Raw genomic sequence first — 14,949 nt, 5'->3', positions numbered from 1 at the left:
AGTTCCTTCCTGCACATATCTTATTTTGAAGTAAAAAAACAAAACGGGAACAAATACATTATTTGTATTTGCATGTGGCTCACGGGCCGTAGTTTGAGGACCCCTGGACTAGAGATCTGATACATGAAATTCGTGCGTGGGTAGGGTCCCTAGGCCTTGCTGGCGATCAGGGCTGACCTGTAGGGTGATTGAGGGGCCCCTACTGGCACCTGCCTTGGCTGGTCTGACACCTCCTGCTTGCAGGCCCCACCCTCCACCACTTCCCTCTGCAGGGTGACTGGTGGGGCGATCTGGGGGCTCCCCGCTGTCATCCACCTTGGCTGGCCTCGGGCCTGCGGGCTGGGAGCAGCTTCTGCATTGAGCATCTACCACCTGGTGGTCAATGCACGCCATAGTGACTGGTCATTCCACCAGTCATTCTGCCATTTGGTCGATTTGTATATTAGGTTTTTATTATATAGGATAGGTACTAGTTTGTTGCCATTTTTATTCTTTATGCCTGTATTCCTTCTTCCCTTTTTATTCTTCTTTTTACAGCAGTCCCTTTAGCATTTCTTGCATTGCTGGCTTGGTGGTAGTAAACTCCTCTAGCCCTTTTTTGTCTGTGAAGCTCCTGATTTCCCCTTCAATTTTGAATGATAGGCTTGCTGGGTATACTATTCTTGGATTCAGTCCCTTGCTTTGCATCCTTTGTATATTTCTTTCCATTTCCTTCTGGCCTTATGTGTTTTGGTTGAGAAATCAGTTAATAGTCTAATGAGAGTTCCCTTGTAGGTAACCTTCTGTCTCTGTCAGCCTTTAAGATTCTTACTTTGTTTGCCAATTTAATTATGATGTGTCTTGGTGTTGGTCTTTGGGGTTCATCTTGTTTGGGACTCTATATGCCTCTTAGACTTATGTGGCTTTTTTCTTCCCAACATCAGGGAAGTTTTCTGTCATTATTTCTTCAAACAGATTTTCTATTCCTTGCTCTGCTTCCTCTTCTTCTGGCATGACTATTATGCTGATGTTTTTTGTTTCATGTTGTCCCAAAGCTGCCTTAGATTCTCCTGCTGCTTTTAAGTTTCTTTTCCAGTTGCTGCTGTGCTTGGGTGGTTTTTTCTACCTTGTCTTCTAACTCACAGATGCAGTTCTCAGCTTCTTCTAGACTACTGTTGAAACTTACCACTGTGTTCTTTATTGTGGTTGTACATTCTTCATTTCCTCTTGATTCTTCTTCATTTCATCTTGATTCTTACACATGTTGAATTTGTCTTCTATCCTTTTCAGTGTCCTTATAACCATTGCTCTGAATTCTTTCTCTGACAAATTGCTTACCTCTGTTTCATTTATATCCTTTTCTGGTGATTCATCCTTTTCTTGTGAATGGGGTTTGTGTCTTTTTTTCACCATTTTTGCTGTTCCTTTGTAATTGTTTCTACGTATCAGATCAAACTGCTATGCCACCCAGATTTTTGAATTTGTCTTATATAGTAGATATTTTGTGGGACCCAGTGGTGCAATCTCTCCGGTCTTCTGGGCTGGACAAACTAAGGATGCCTCCTACTTGGGATATTTGGGTTCTCTTGGTGTAGTTGGGTCTTGAGTGTTATTGTCCCATTCGTGGATGGAGTCTTCTCTCAGGTTGTCTGGTTATGTGGCTCACTCTCTACCACGTTGACCAAATATCATAAAATATGACTCGACAAAACACAACACAAAAGGAACAAAACACAATTGTACTCATGACACCGAAAACCCCAATGTAAGTGACCACGAGAGAAAGAGAATTAGGGGAGAGAAAAGAGAGTAAAAATGATATTGAGGCAAGAAAAAATGGTACAAGAGAAAAGAAAAATAAGGAAGAAAGAGAGAGAGAGAGAGAGAGAGAGAGAGAGAGCGAGAAGAAAAATAAGGAAGAAAGAGAGAGAGAGAGAGAGAGAGAGAGAGAGAGAGAGAGAGAGAGAGAACATCACAGAACAAACAGATAAACAAACAAAAAAATGCCAACAACGAACACCCAGAAAAGAGGGTGGGGGCAGAATCTGTAGAGGCAGAGCTTATATACAGAAAGTAAGGTTAAGGAATGTGATGAAAATGGGGAGGACCTCAGTTCAGTATAGAGGACGTGGAAGGAGGATGAGTGGATAAGAAGAAAAGAAAGAAAAAGAAAAAAAGAAATTAAAAATAAGATAAAATAACAATAAAAATAAAAGTAGAATGAAGAAAAAAATGCAAAAAAAACACCAAAAAAAGTAAGAAAGAAAGAAAGAAAATAAAGAAAAGAAAATTTAAATAAAAAATAAAAAAGTGAAGTGATGTTCGTTTCAGCCTAGTTTTAATGCCCCATGAAGGCTGGTTTAAGATCCCACTCTTCTATACTGTCTGCCACTTCTCAGCTTCCTGTTAGGTAATCAGCACCATGTTGAAGTTCCAAGCAATCCACCACTCCTCTGTTTGTGTATATCTCCACAGCCTTGACTGCAAGTAGGCGAGACCAATCTGCCCACTTAGCCTGTCTGCCCACTGTCAATCTTAATCTCTTAAGTGGCTGTTTCTGACAGGGGTATAGTTAGGGAGGTTGTTGTATCGCTTTCCAGTACCGAACGGCCTCTCTTCAACCCAGTCTCTGAGGGCTTTTAGGGGTTATTCAGATTTTTTTGTGTCCTTTGTACTACTCAGGGTGTAGTCTGGGTGTGGCTGTACTGGTTGCCTGGAGACTGATGGGAGAGGCTAGAGCTCTTTAGGAGAAAATGGCTGCTTAGGTCCTGAGTGTCAGGATTGTCCCAGTGACGGACTCTCGGTCACCTCTCCCTGACCTGCTCTTCTCCACAGCCTCTCCCTAGACTCCACAAGTCCACACCACCACCTGCACCTCAGTCGCGGGTGAGTGTTTTGTATTTGAAAGGTACTATGAACTGGGTTTAGTGAATAAAAGCAAAGGCCAAAAAGAGGGGAAACAACTGCACTACTGCAAGTTTCTCTCCCCTGGCACCATGCGGCTTGGGCAGTTCTTCAGGCTGCCTTCTCTGGGCTCAGCCTCTCCTGGCTGTGGACTTAGATTTAGAATCCGCCGCCTTCAGCAGCCCTGTGGACTTCCTTTTCACAGTCAGATGTTACGCCTGTCCCCAAGGACGCGAACTTGGTCCTGTACAGCTTCCTTCTGATCCTCCCGGCTTGGAAGTCTTGAAGCTCTCTCCAGCCCAGATCCTCGATCTTGCTGTTCTCTGGGCGTCCTCTGCCCTTCCCAGCTGTGAATTGTCTCACCAGCTGTGTATACTTTGCCAATTCCAGGTGTATGTTATTCAATTTAGATGTTCCTTCTATCTTCTCCAAGATAAGGCTCAGGACATGTCTGCCTTTTTGGTCACCATTTTGTGTCTCCAGAAATCTGTTTCTACTGGTACTACTTATTTTAATGTGTGTGTGTGTGTTCACTGAAACATACACTGAGTGCCAACTATCTCATTGGGTATACAGTGGTGAGGTAGAATACACATAAGCCCTATCCTCAGAAATATCATTATCTAGTAAATGAGACCCATATTAATCAGATAACCATACATGTATTACTACAAATGTGGTAAGTGCTAGAAAGAAAACACACAGTATCTCAGGAGAGGGAATACAATGGACCCTGATCTAATCTAATTATTACATGTTACTTAATCGGATCCAGTACTAATGCTAAAAAACTTTAACCAAAAGAGGGAAGCATCATAAATATACTAATTTCATTTAATCATTTTTGTTATCCTTCTTTTCCTATGATTTCCAATGAAATCATAGTCTGCCATTGCTTGTTAGATCTAGAGGTTACTTTAACTCATTCTGACCACTTGGGAACCATTTAGAAAATGTATACTATTAGTCTTATATATACATACACACATAAACACACACACACACACAGAGAAAGAAAAAACACAAAAAATGTTACAAGCCATTGTTTCTGAATAAGATTATGAGTAGGTATATTAGAGCATTTTATATTAATTATAATTATATTAAAGCATTTTAAAATGTATATGCCAGCCATATGACAGTCAATGCCACATAGCAAATCTATTATATTTAATATGCTTCAGCCGGGACCGCTTTGGCTCAGTGGATAGAGCGTCGGCCTGCGGACTGAAAGGTGCCAGGTTCGATTCCGGTCAAGGGCATGTACCTCGGTTGCAAATCAATAAAATATATTTAAAAAAAAATATGCTTCATATGCTTACAAATGCATAAGAGGGAATTAAAAAAAGCAATGGCTACTATGCATTTGTTTCCTACAGTCCAGCACAGAGCTGAGGTCTTCACACCCCACATTTTATTTAACCCTCTTTAATTAATGGCTCAGAGAAAAGTGACTTGCCCTTGGCACAAAGAGAGGGAGTAGAGAGTTGGAAATTAGACTCCAGTCTTCCTGAAGCCAGAGCCCATGCCCTTCACACTATGCCCCTCTGTTTCTTCCCTGGGTGTTATGCCCTTTCAAAGGAAAGACTGAGTGAGAAGCTGTAAGGCTAGCCAAGGAGTCCAGAAAGACTCATATATAGTAGGCAATTAATAATGTTTAGATTTTAATTTAATTTAGAAAAAGAAGTGAACTAATTTACCTAACTCCCTCACCTGCCCTTCTCCTTGATCAAGAGTCACATCTGTCTAGAGAATACACAAAGGCAATCTCCTCTAAGAACCTTTACCCTCTAGTTGGAATTAATCTTTTCCAATCCCACATTCCCATAGAGAGGCGGATTTCCTGTGAAGATAATGAAATTTAAGCTACAGGGACCCGCACTTGCAATTCTCCTACTAAAAGAGCCACAGGCATTTTGTATTTTTAATTTTTAATTATTTTTCTTAAAGAGGACCCCCTAACTGTATAAGCTTTGAGCCCTCCATGAAACCTGGATCTACTCCTACTCCCAATAGAAAACTGCTAAAATTGTTCTTACAGCATTTTTCTTAGAATGCTTTGTACTCAAGTTATTCATGTATAAAAGTTTTAGTTACTGAAATTCGAGCTACTTGGAGGTAGGCATGAGGTAGCTTTTATCTTTGAATCCCCCACAATACCTGCCTTTAGATATGCTAGGTACTTGTTCAGCAAATGTGGGTTGTTGTTGTTGTTATGAAATACCATAGAATTTCCTTGCAAGAAAGCAAGCTAGAATTGGGGAGATGGCCCATGACCATGAAACAACATACACAGAGGCTGTATAACAAACAGCATCTAGGGCCACAGGCTCTGGAGCTGTACTTGCTAGGTTCTATTCCTATGTCTCTCATTTTTTGGCTGTGTGTCATTAGACAAGTTACTTAATTAAGCTATCTAAGCATCCACTTCCTCAGCAGTAAAATAAGGCTAATAACAGTACCAAACTCAGGGTTGTTGTGAGGTTTAAATGAGACAATATAAGTAAAACACTTTTGAACAGGAAATTTTTTATTCATCTCTCACTGACTTAGTACATATTGAGAGAGGAGTTTCTGATTCTCACCCGAAGCCCTCAACTTTCTCTTCTCCACACTAGCCCCACGTCTCCTACCTATATCCACCCAGATTCATTCAAACCTAGCCCTCTTAATAATGACCCTCCATTGCTGAGCTGGGAAGTAAAGGCAGAGACTGAAAGCATGAAACCCAGTTCTGTCTTTGCTGGTAGTCTAAATATGAGCTGATGGAGGTTGGAATGAAAATCAGAGACAGAACTACAAGGCATCAGCATGTGATCAATGAGACCCAGAGATGGAATGTAGGAAAAAGATGTGAGGAAGTATAAAGGAAGATACAAGACCTGATGACTGAAAGATGGAATGAGAGAAAAGGAGGAGTACAGGTGTGTACCCAGCCCCTGGAGGCATCCCACAGTCAATAGAAGGAAAGGTCTTTTAAATGTCTATGTTATTACTTCCAGCTTAGAGGAAAAATTTTTTACCTCCACTCTACTGACAGAATTCAAATCTCTCAAACATATGCTTCATTACTCTGATATCAGGTATTGCAGCTCAGTGAGATAGAAAGAGAAGGAGGAACATATGTTTTCAGAAAATAAACAAATCCCAGCGTGGGAGGGGTGGGAAGAAATCACTCTAGGTAAAAGTGGTATTTTTCCTGGAAGTGTTTAGAGGGCAGCGACAATGTCCTTTAATTTACTTTCTTGGGATAACTAGTGAGAAGGTAGGCAGGGATGATAGCAGTTGCAGGTTGTGAGCTCTAAGTCCCATTGAAACAAGTGGCATGGGCTGGGGTAAAGAGTTCATCTGCATTATCTCTGTACCTCATATTGGCCCCAGAACAGTCTCTGTTGCACACTGAGTCATTTTTCCAAACCCTTTTTATTAAATAGTTTTCAGTCTAATGACTGACTTTTCTAAATCAATAGGGAGCACAGGAAAGGTTTACAACTCCCCAATTTCTAACTCTGCTAAAACCACAGAATTTTGAAACTGAATTGAATCCAAAAGTTCTTAGTTTATAACTGAAATGACTTTAAACACCCAGTTTCCAATTGTTTTCCCAATAGCACTAATAGTTAAACAATCACATTTTTTTAAAAACTTTGTAACCAAAATATCTGAGTCAGGGCCATAAAAGTACCCTAATTAAAGCCAGTATCTTCCAGGATCTGATGAGAAACTCACCCTTTTATAATGGGATTACTAGAGCTTTGCTTATACAGATGAATGGTTTGATTAATAATTTACATTTTCAAGGATATATAACCTCACTCATGGTTATGGTTTGCATTCCTAAAATTCTTCTATTCAGTTTAATGTTATTATATTAAGCCCTGGTAAATGAATTAAATTCTTAATTATATATCAATGTAATTATTCTCTCCCATATATTATTTTCTAAGAAGAAAAGGTTGTGACAGAATGGTGAGCAGTTTGAGTCAGGGACTCAGCTGGAGCATGGGCAGGAGAACTGTCAAACTAGTCAAAGGGAAAAAATTGTGAAATGGAAAAAAAATTGCTCAGTACTCACTTAGAAACCCCACTACATTATAAAAACTAAATTAACAAAGAATTGAATCTCAAAAAAAACATGTTTATCAACATTCAGGCAATTATTTAGTTATATATTAACTATGAAGGGAAAACGCTTTGTTTGAATAATATCCCTAAACAGTTATTTCAAGTAGAAATGACTGGAGAAATTGCTCTCAGCTGATGGAAAAGGGTGTTCAAACCAAGGTCAATTTTATTTAAGGTAAGTGGGAGAGACAGGATCTGACAGAAAGAAAAAAGTGTATGAACTGTCAAGAGTAGATGGAAATGGAAAAATAGGGAGGGGAGAAACAGAAGAAGCACAGAAACATTATCCCCCTCTCCATTCAGAGATTTTTTTCATCTCCTCCACAGAAAGCAAGTAGAAGAAAGCCTTCCAACACTCAGTGAAGCTCAACTGAAGATCTCTAAATTTTGACTCCTCTTTTCCTTCTCTCTACCATGATAGTATGGACCAGAAAACGTAATTAAAATACCGCCTGAGCACAACTCCTTTCTGATGTAACTCCTTGTTTGTGTGTAAAATATACCAGACAGGAGCCAGAAGAGCAGCTGAAAAAGGATTTGACCTGGCACTATTGACATTTCAAATAGCACAGCTTTACATCCAAGAATGCACAATATAAACCCCCTTTTCAAAGGGTCCTTTGCCTCAGTGCTCTCCCACCTGTGCACTGTTTGAATATCATCTGTATGTGGCAAGAATTGTTGAATTACATCATGAACTCCAGCTTTGTTTGAGTTAATGTCTGTGACAGTAATGCCTCATTTATCTGACACCACTGGGTTGAAGCAGTCTACACAAATGAGCTGTCTAGATAATAATGCATGTATATTGTGTTTTATAGTTTTCAAGACACTTTCACATACATTATTTCTAGTCTGTGAGGTAAACAGGACTATCATTATCATCCCCATTTTGCAGATAAGAAAACTGAGACTATTCACATCTAAACAATGACTCAAAGTCATAAAGCTTATAAATACAGAATGAGAATTATAACTTAGATTTTCTGACTCCAAATCCAGTGTTTCTTTCAATGCCTTTAAGCAACAAAAAATTATTTTAGCCATTTAAAATGGAAATATTAAGAAAAAATAAAAATATTTTTATCTTTCCTTATTGATTCACAAACATCACTATGAATATCAGTTGTTGGATCGACTATAATACAGGGTCTACTGAGGCATGTAGAGATAGACCCCTCTACTAAAAGCCCTCAATTGCCACATTCAGTGAATTCTTGAGTCCACTTTTATGTCCGCCACCCTTACTGTCACTCGTAACTTCTTGCTAGTTATACGTACCTCCCTCTAGCAGTTATTTTATAACCCTTCTATTTAACTGCTTATTTACTACTGGATAGAAAACTAGAAAATCAAACTTGTAAAGACTTTGCACAAATTTAGAACATTAGTAGCCTCTGAACAAGGTCCCAAGGAGCTCTCAGATGAATCAACTGAATAAGCGTGAGCTCCTTAGCATTTAGGTGCACAGGTATGGTTTCTGCTTAACCACTATTTCACCTCTCTGATGAAGAGAGTTCAAGGTGTAGGGTAGGCAACTTCCAGAAAAGCAAAGTGTTACTGCATTCTAAGGGGTTTATTCTTATTCAAAGTCAGTGGCACCTTGGGGAAGACTGGAATCATCCAACATAGAAAAGACTAGACATACCCCAAATATTTCCTGATAGCACAAAGTTAAAAGCTATCATAAAATTCTACAAAGAAAACAGAACTCAACGCTTGAAGGTATAGAAGTGGTAAAGATGCAATGAAAAATTCAGAATTTGGTCCCATTTTCCTTCTCAAGGACCACAAATCCTACAACTTCTTAATTTTATTTAACTTCAAGCACACTGAGAACAAGGAAAATATTGTCACATGATGGCTTGAAAGAAGCTGTGGAATCAATGACTTTCTTCATCTGTAAAATGGAGATAATTGCCCTACCGGTTTGGTTCAGTGTATAGAGCGTCGGCCTGCGGACTGAAAGGTCCCAGGTTTGATGCCGGCCAGGGGTATGTACCTTGGTTGCGGGCACATCCCCAGTAGGAGGTGTGCAGGAGGCAGCTGATTGATGTTTCTAACTCTCTATCCCTCTCCCTTCCTCTCTGTGAAAAATCAATAAAATATATTTTTTAAAAAATGGAGATAATTATCATATGAACCTCTTAGGGCTTCTGGGAAAATTAAATGAGGTAATTACGTAAAAGTAAATATCATATCATAGGCACTTAATAAATTGCCACTAATATTATCATTATCATCATAATTATTATTAGGTAGGGGAGAAAAAAAAGAAAAGAAAACCTACTTTTAGCAGACTTTTTCAAAAAGAATTAATTAAGCAGAAACAAAAAACGACTGTGCTGCCCCATTTTACTAAGTACATCTAAGTAAATTAAATTTAGGAAACGAGGCAATGCAAAGATTGAAAATAAAGTACAACTTTCTTTAATGCTTCAATCATTGTGAAAACAACATTAGCAATACTGCACTCCAACCACTGTAGCAAAGAGCCCCAGGCTCATTTATGAGGGCAAAGGCGTCCTGCAAATGAACACATAAAATCCAAATCAAGGCGATAAGGATTGCTCGAGGAACCGTGCACATATTTGCAGAGAGCACTCACTGCTTAAATACCCCCAAAGTGGAATCCTAAATAGATTGTGGATCTAGGCCAAATTCAGGATGAGCTTTCTTCAACTTCATGTGGTGGAGAGAATAGCTCACATCTAATTTCATATGCATGAAGTATTGGAGCAATTTTCTCAATAATTTGATCTACCAGAGTCTTCGGGAGGAAATATATTTTAGGAAAAAAATAACTGTAGCGCCCCCCCAATTTATCATCTTGTAGAGGTCTCTGATTTTAGTTTTGTCTTCCCAAATGTTCGTCATACAAAGGATTGTGGGGGCAATGTCTCTACAAAGATGACATCATTGTCTTGAGGTCTGGCATCAGAATCTATCTTTTTCCTATGGAGTTTATTTTTTTCTAAAAGTGAAGCAGTGAGCCCTGCCTGGTTTGGCTTAGTGGATAGAGCGTCAGCCTGCGGACTGAATGGTCCCGGGTTCGATTCCAGTCAAGGACATGTACTGGTTGTGGGCACATCCCAAGTGAGGGGTATGCAGGAGGCAGCTGATTGATGTTTCTCTCATTGATGTTTCTAACTCTCTGTCCCTCTCCCTTCCTCTCTGTAAAAAAAAATATATATTTTTTTTAAAAAAATAAAAGCAGTGAAAGAGAATGAAACAAGATAAGAATAAGTACATAGCATAGTGACAAGGAAGAAGGCAACACAATGAGCTCAGACACCATCTAGTTGTCTCTATGTGGCCTTCTGTTTGTCCACACAATTTGAATAATTTAAAATGATTTAAAAAATATGTGTACCGTGTGTGTGTGTGTGTGTGTGTGTGGGAGAGAGAGAGAGAGAGAGAGAGAGATACAACTAGTAGGTGCTGCCCCCCATTTCCACCATCTGTTTACATGACTAATGTTCAAAATCCATGCAATAGCAGTCATATCTATAAATTAATCCAATCAAAATCTTATAAGAACTTCCTTTCTCACCTAGTCTTGTGCTGTTCCAGGCCTAGAAAACAATGTGCAAAATGCAGGACTGGACAGAGATGCTTACACCCAAAGCCTTCAGGTGGAAAGTCATGTCAACTACTCTGCATGCTAGAATACCAGTGTGATCACACTATCAAACCCCTCCAGGCAGGCAATAGTAGTAAGATATCTGTGGGCCTGGTTATGCTTGGAATTAAACAAATCATAAATACTCCATTCTGAAAAAGCACCTTAACTCCCCAAAGAGTAAGATTCAGCTCTCTTCTTGAACCCAATTCTCATGTCACATCACTCCTTATCACCCCCATTTTCAGCCAGCAGATCAGTTCCAAAGCCAATCTAAGAAGTACATGTATTTTTTAAAATCACCTTAAATTATTCATTCTATTGCCAAATTGTTAGTCTCAACAAATTCTTCACAAGAGTCTGACTGCTAAATAGGTTAAAAAATACTTCAAGCTGATATATTGTACTTCATACAATCAACCCAACATTCCTTGAAGTTTTGACCCAAGAAACTGTTGTGAATGTATGCTTTATTAGCTAATTTGAATAATTTTCTAAGCTAATTCTAAGAATTTCATTATAACATACAAAATAAGCTATAATCAACCTACCCTACAATTCAAAGAGGTTAATTTTAATAAAGGTACCATAACTCTAAAGATTTGGAATATCAAGTACTCAGAATTATTATTTTTCTATACAACCCCAATTCCTTCTTTGTGGGGCAAGAAAAAGGCAGCTGATTGCATCTGCTTAAGAAAAACTAAAAGAAAGCTCCAATATCCATAATTAATTTTCCCTCACAGGAGACAGTATACTGAGGTTGTTAAAAGTATAGACTTTGAAAACCAAGCTGCCTGGTTGATTTCGAATCCTGCTTTCACCTCTTATTAGTTGTGTGACCTTGGGCAAGTTACTTAGCCATTCTGTGCCTTGGATTTTTTCCCATAAAATGGAGATAATAATAATAATAATAATACTTCCATTACAGGATTATTTTGAGGATTAAATGAATTAACGTATGTAAAGCACTTATAAGATTACCTAGCATATAATGGTATATACATGCTTGCTATTACCAATACTGTCACCCCTATCATTATCATCCCTAGCTGGGTCTTTGAATCAAAGGAGGTTCTCCCCATCCTGCCACTCCTACAAGTTAGCAAAGAGAAATGCAATTTTCTACACATCTAGCAATGCCACAACAGATTATTTTACAGTCTTACACAGGTATAGTAAGAACTGAAACTTACAGGAGAGAAGTGAAAACCACTCACACAAATGAGAAAATGTAGAGCCATCAAACCAGTTTCCCTCTTTTAAATGGAAATGGTCCCAGTGGTCAGAAGGAGTCTGTGTATGTTTCCTAACTATCTAACTCATGCCTGGAGAAAACTAGTATTTAAGAAAATTATTTTTGTTCTTTAAGCAAGTCTTACAGGGTATTTGAAAGAAAATATCATTTACTCTTTCTAAAAGGATTTATAACCTTTTACAAACAGATAAACAGTATGTCCTTGGATTTTTGACAATACCCACCTTTCCATAGACTGGAATGAAACTTCTTTAAAAAACGTGTTTTCCTTAAACAGAATTTCTTACTGGGAGGTTTTTATATCAAACACTAATGCTATAATGGTAATTTATAAATTATATTTAGCTTTTGAAAGCCAAGTACCCACATAATGATACCTCTGAGCACATTTAAAATAATCCCCAGAACTCACCTTGGAAAACTGCAGCATTCTGAATAATGAGGAACTTGAGCTCCATACTTGCAGACTGAAGCAGTTGTTCCATGTTCAATCGTGCTGTTAGTTGGTATTTTTCTTCCATCTTTCTTGAGCAGCATGTTGGGCCCTTGGGGAGACATACTTGCAAATCTGATCCTGAAACAAACAAGTTTTTCATGTTTCAGTAAGCAGAATATCACATACACACACTCACACACAGAAAAGAGGCAAAGAGGCCAAAACAATGCATTTTTTTTAAAATACAGTAAAATGTTGATTATTCAAAATTAGTGTTTATCTTAACTAATCCCTTTCTCCCCATTATCCTTATGACTGATTCTTTTTGAATAACTATTAGAATTAATTGCCTACGTTTGACTCATAAATTCTGCATAAGTTAATTTATAGCACCAAGTATACACCATTGAACACCAATATTTAATGTCTGTTAAAAGATTAATCTACACCCCTACAATTTATTTTTCCTGATTATAATTTACAAATGAGAACATAACCAAGAAGTAATTTTCAAAATTCCAGTTATGATTTCCTAATGAAATGTATGTCTGGTCAACCCAATGTTGTTGTTGTTTTTTTTTGGGGGGGGGGGTGGATAAATGAATAAAACAGCAGTATCATACCAAAGCTTTGTTGGTGTTATTATTTTAACTAAATGCTAAGCAAAATAAGCCAGTCAGAGAAAGATAAATATCACATGATCTCACTCATTTGTGGAATATAATGAACAACATAAACTGATGAAAAAAAACAGATCCTGGGACAGAGAAGCATCGATCAGACCGTCAAACCTAAGAGGGAAGGTAGGGGAGAGTGGGGGTAAGGGGGAGAGATCAATCAAAGGACTTGTATGTGTGCATATAAGCCTAACCAATGGACATAGACACCAGGGGGATAAGGACACATATGTAATAACTTAATCAATAAAGAAATTTTTTAAAAAAGAAATCTTATAGCAAAAATAAATAAATAAATAAAATCCGAGGCAAGATTCACAAAGGAAACACCCAGAGTACAATATTAACATTCAGGCAATCACCAAATTCCTTGGGACAAAATTCTAGTTCTATCACAAATGCAGAACTCTTGTTCCTTTGAACTCCTGAGCTATTTCACTACTACCTCCATTATGATGCAGAATGCTTTTTATTTTTGCATTTCCATAAAGATTTGCCAAATCAGAAACTATTCTGAGTCTTCATCCAATGTGACAATTATCCTATCTAATAATAGACAAAGATAGTAATTGACCATACCTTCCCTAGCCTCCCATGGCTAATCAGCATGATATGCAAATTAGCCAGCAACAAAGATGGCGGCTAATTTGCATACTGCAGGCAGGGTGGGGCAGCGCAAGCTGCCATCCAGGCCCCAAGTGCAGCCCCGCCCCCAGCCGGGAGCCCCATGTGCCTCCTAAACCCCACGCTGCCTAAGCCTTGCCCCCAGCCAGGACCCTTGTGTGCAGCTTAAGCCCTGCACCCATCTGGGACCCCTGTGTGCCACCTAAGCCCCCCGCCAGCTGGGACCTCATGGCAATCCGAGAGCAGGAAAGTGCTCCCCCCAGATCGCCTTGGTGATCCAGTGATCAGTGAGCAGGAAAGTGCAGCCTGTAGGCAGCACCCGGCAAGGCCTGCTCCTGGGTCGCCATGATGATCCCAGAGCAGGAAAGTGCAGAGGGCAGGCAGCCCCCAGGAGGGCCTGCCCCCGGGTCTCCAAGGCGATCCGGCAATCCGTGAGCAGGAAAGCACGGCCTGCAGGCAGCACCCTACCCTGGCCACAGTGGCTGCAACAGTCTGCATTCCCACCAGCAGTGCATGAAGGTTGCTGTTTCTCCACATCCTCGCCAGCACTTGTCGTTTGTTGATTTGTTGATAATTCTGACAGGTGTGAGGTGGTAGCTCATTGTTTTGATTTGCATCTCTCGGATGATTAGTGACTTTGAGCATGTTTTAATATGTCTCTTGGCCTTCTGTATCTACTCTTTTGAAAAGTGTCTATTTAGGTCCTTTGCCCAGTTTTGGTTGGATTGTTTATCTTCTTTAGTTAAGTTGTATGAGTTCCCTGTAAATTTTGGAGATTAAACCCTTATCGGAGATAACATTGGCAAATATGTTCTCCCAGGCAGTGAGCTTTCTTGATGTTTTGCTTATGGTTTCTTTTGCTGTACAGAAGCTCTTTATTCTGATGTAGTAACATTTGTTTATTTTCTTCTTAGTTTCCATTGCCCTAGGAGCAGTATCAGTTAAGATATTGCTATGACATATGTCTGATATTTTGCTGCCTGTGGATTCCTCTAAGATTTTTATGGTTTCCCATCTTACATTTAAGTCCTTTATCCATTTTGAGTTTGTTTTTGTGTCTGGTGTAAGTTGGTGGTCTAGTTTCATTTTTTTGCATGTATCTGTCCAATTTTCCCAACACTATTTATTGAAGAGACTGTCTCGACTCCATTGTACACTCTTGCCTCCTTTGTCACATATTCATTGAGCATAGTGGCTGGGGTCCATTTCTGGGTTCTCTGTTCTGTTCCATTGGTCAATATATCTGTTCTTGTGCCAGTACCAGGCAGTTTTGAGAACCATGGCTTGGTAATATAGCTTGATACCTGGTATTGTGATCCTCCAA

At 39.1% G+C, this 14,949-nt stretch overlaps 1 protein-coding gene across 1 annotated transcript in view; it reads right to left on the bottom strand.

The window, feature by feature from the left end:
- Positions 1-14,949, bottom strand: part of GPC3 (glypican 3) — a gene marked incomplete at its 5' end in the record, with an annotated part of 396,960 nt that overhangs the window by 348,571 nt on the left and 33,440 nt on the right. Inside the window, one exon of the mRNA XM_006753133.2 lies at positions 12,301-12,462. Within this exon, the coding sequence (XP_006753196.2) occupies positions 12,301-12,462 (162 nt within the window). The remainder of the gene's footprint in view (positions 1-12,300; positions 12,463-14,949) is intronic.

This window comes from Myotis davidii, unplaced genomic scaffold (assembly GCF_000327345.1).
Source record: "Myotis davidii unplaced genomic scaffold, ASM32734v1 scaffold631, whole genome shotgun sequence".
Lineage (NCBI taxonomy): Eukaryota > Metazoa > Chordata > Mammalia > Chiroptera > Vespertilionidae > Myotis > Myotis davidii.
The sequence above is the reverse complement of the archived record's forward strand: the minus strand, read 5'-3'. Positions and strand labels throughout refer to the sequence as shown.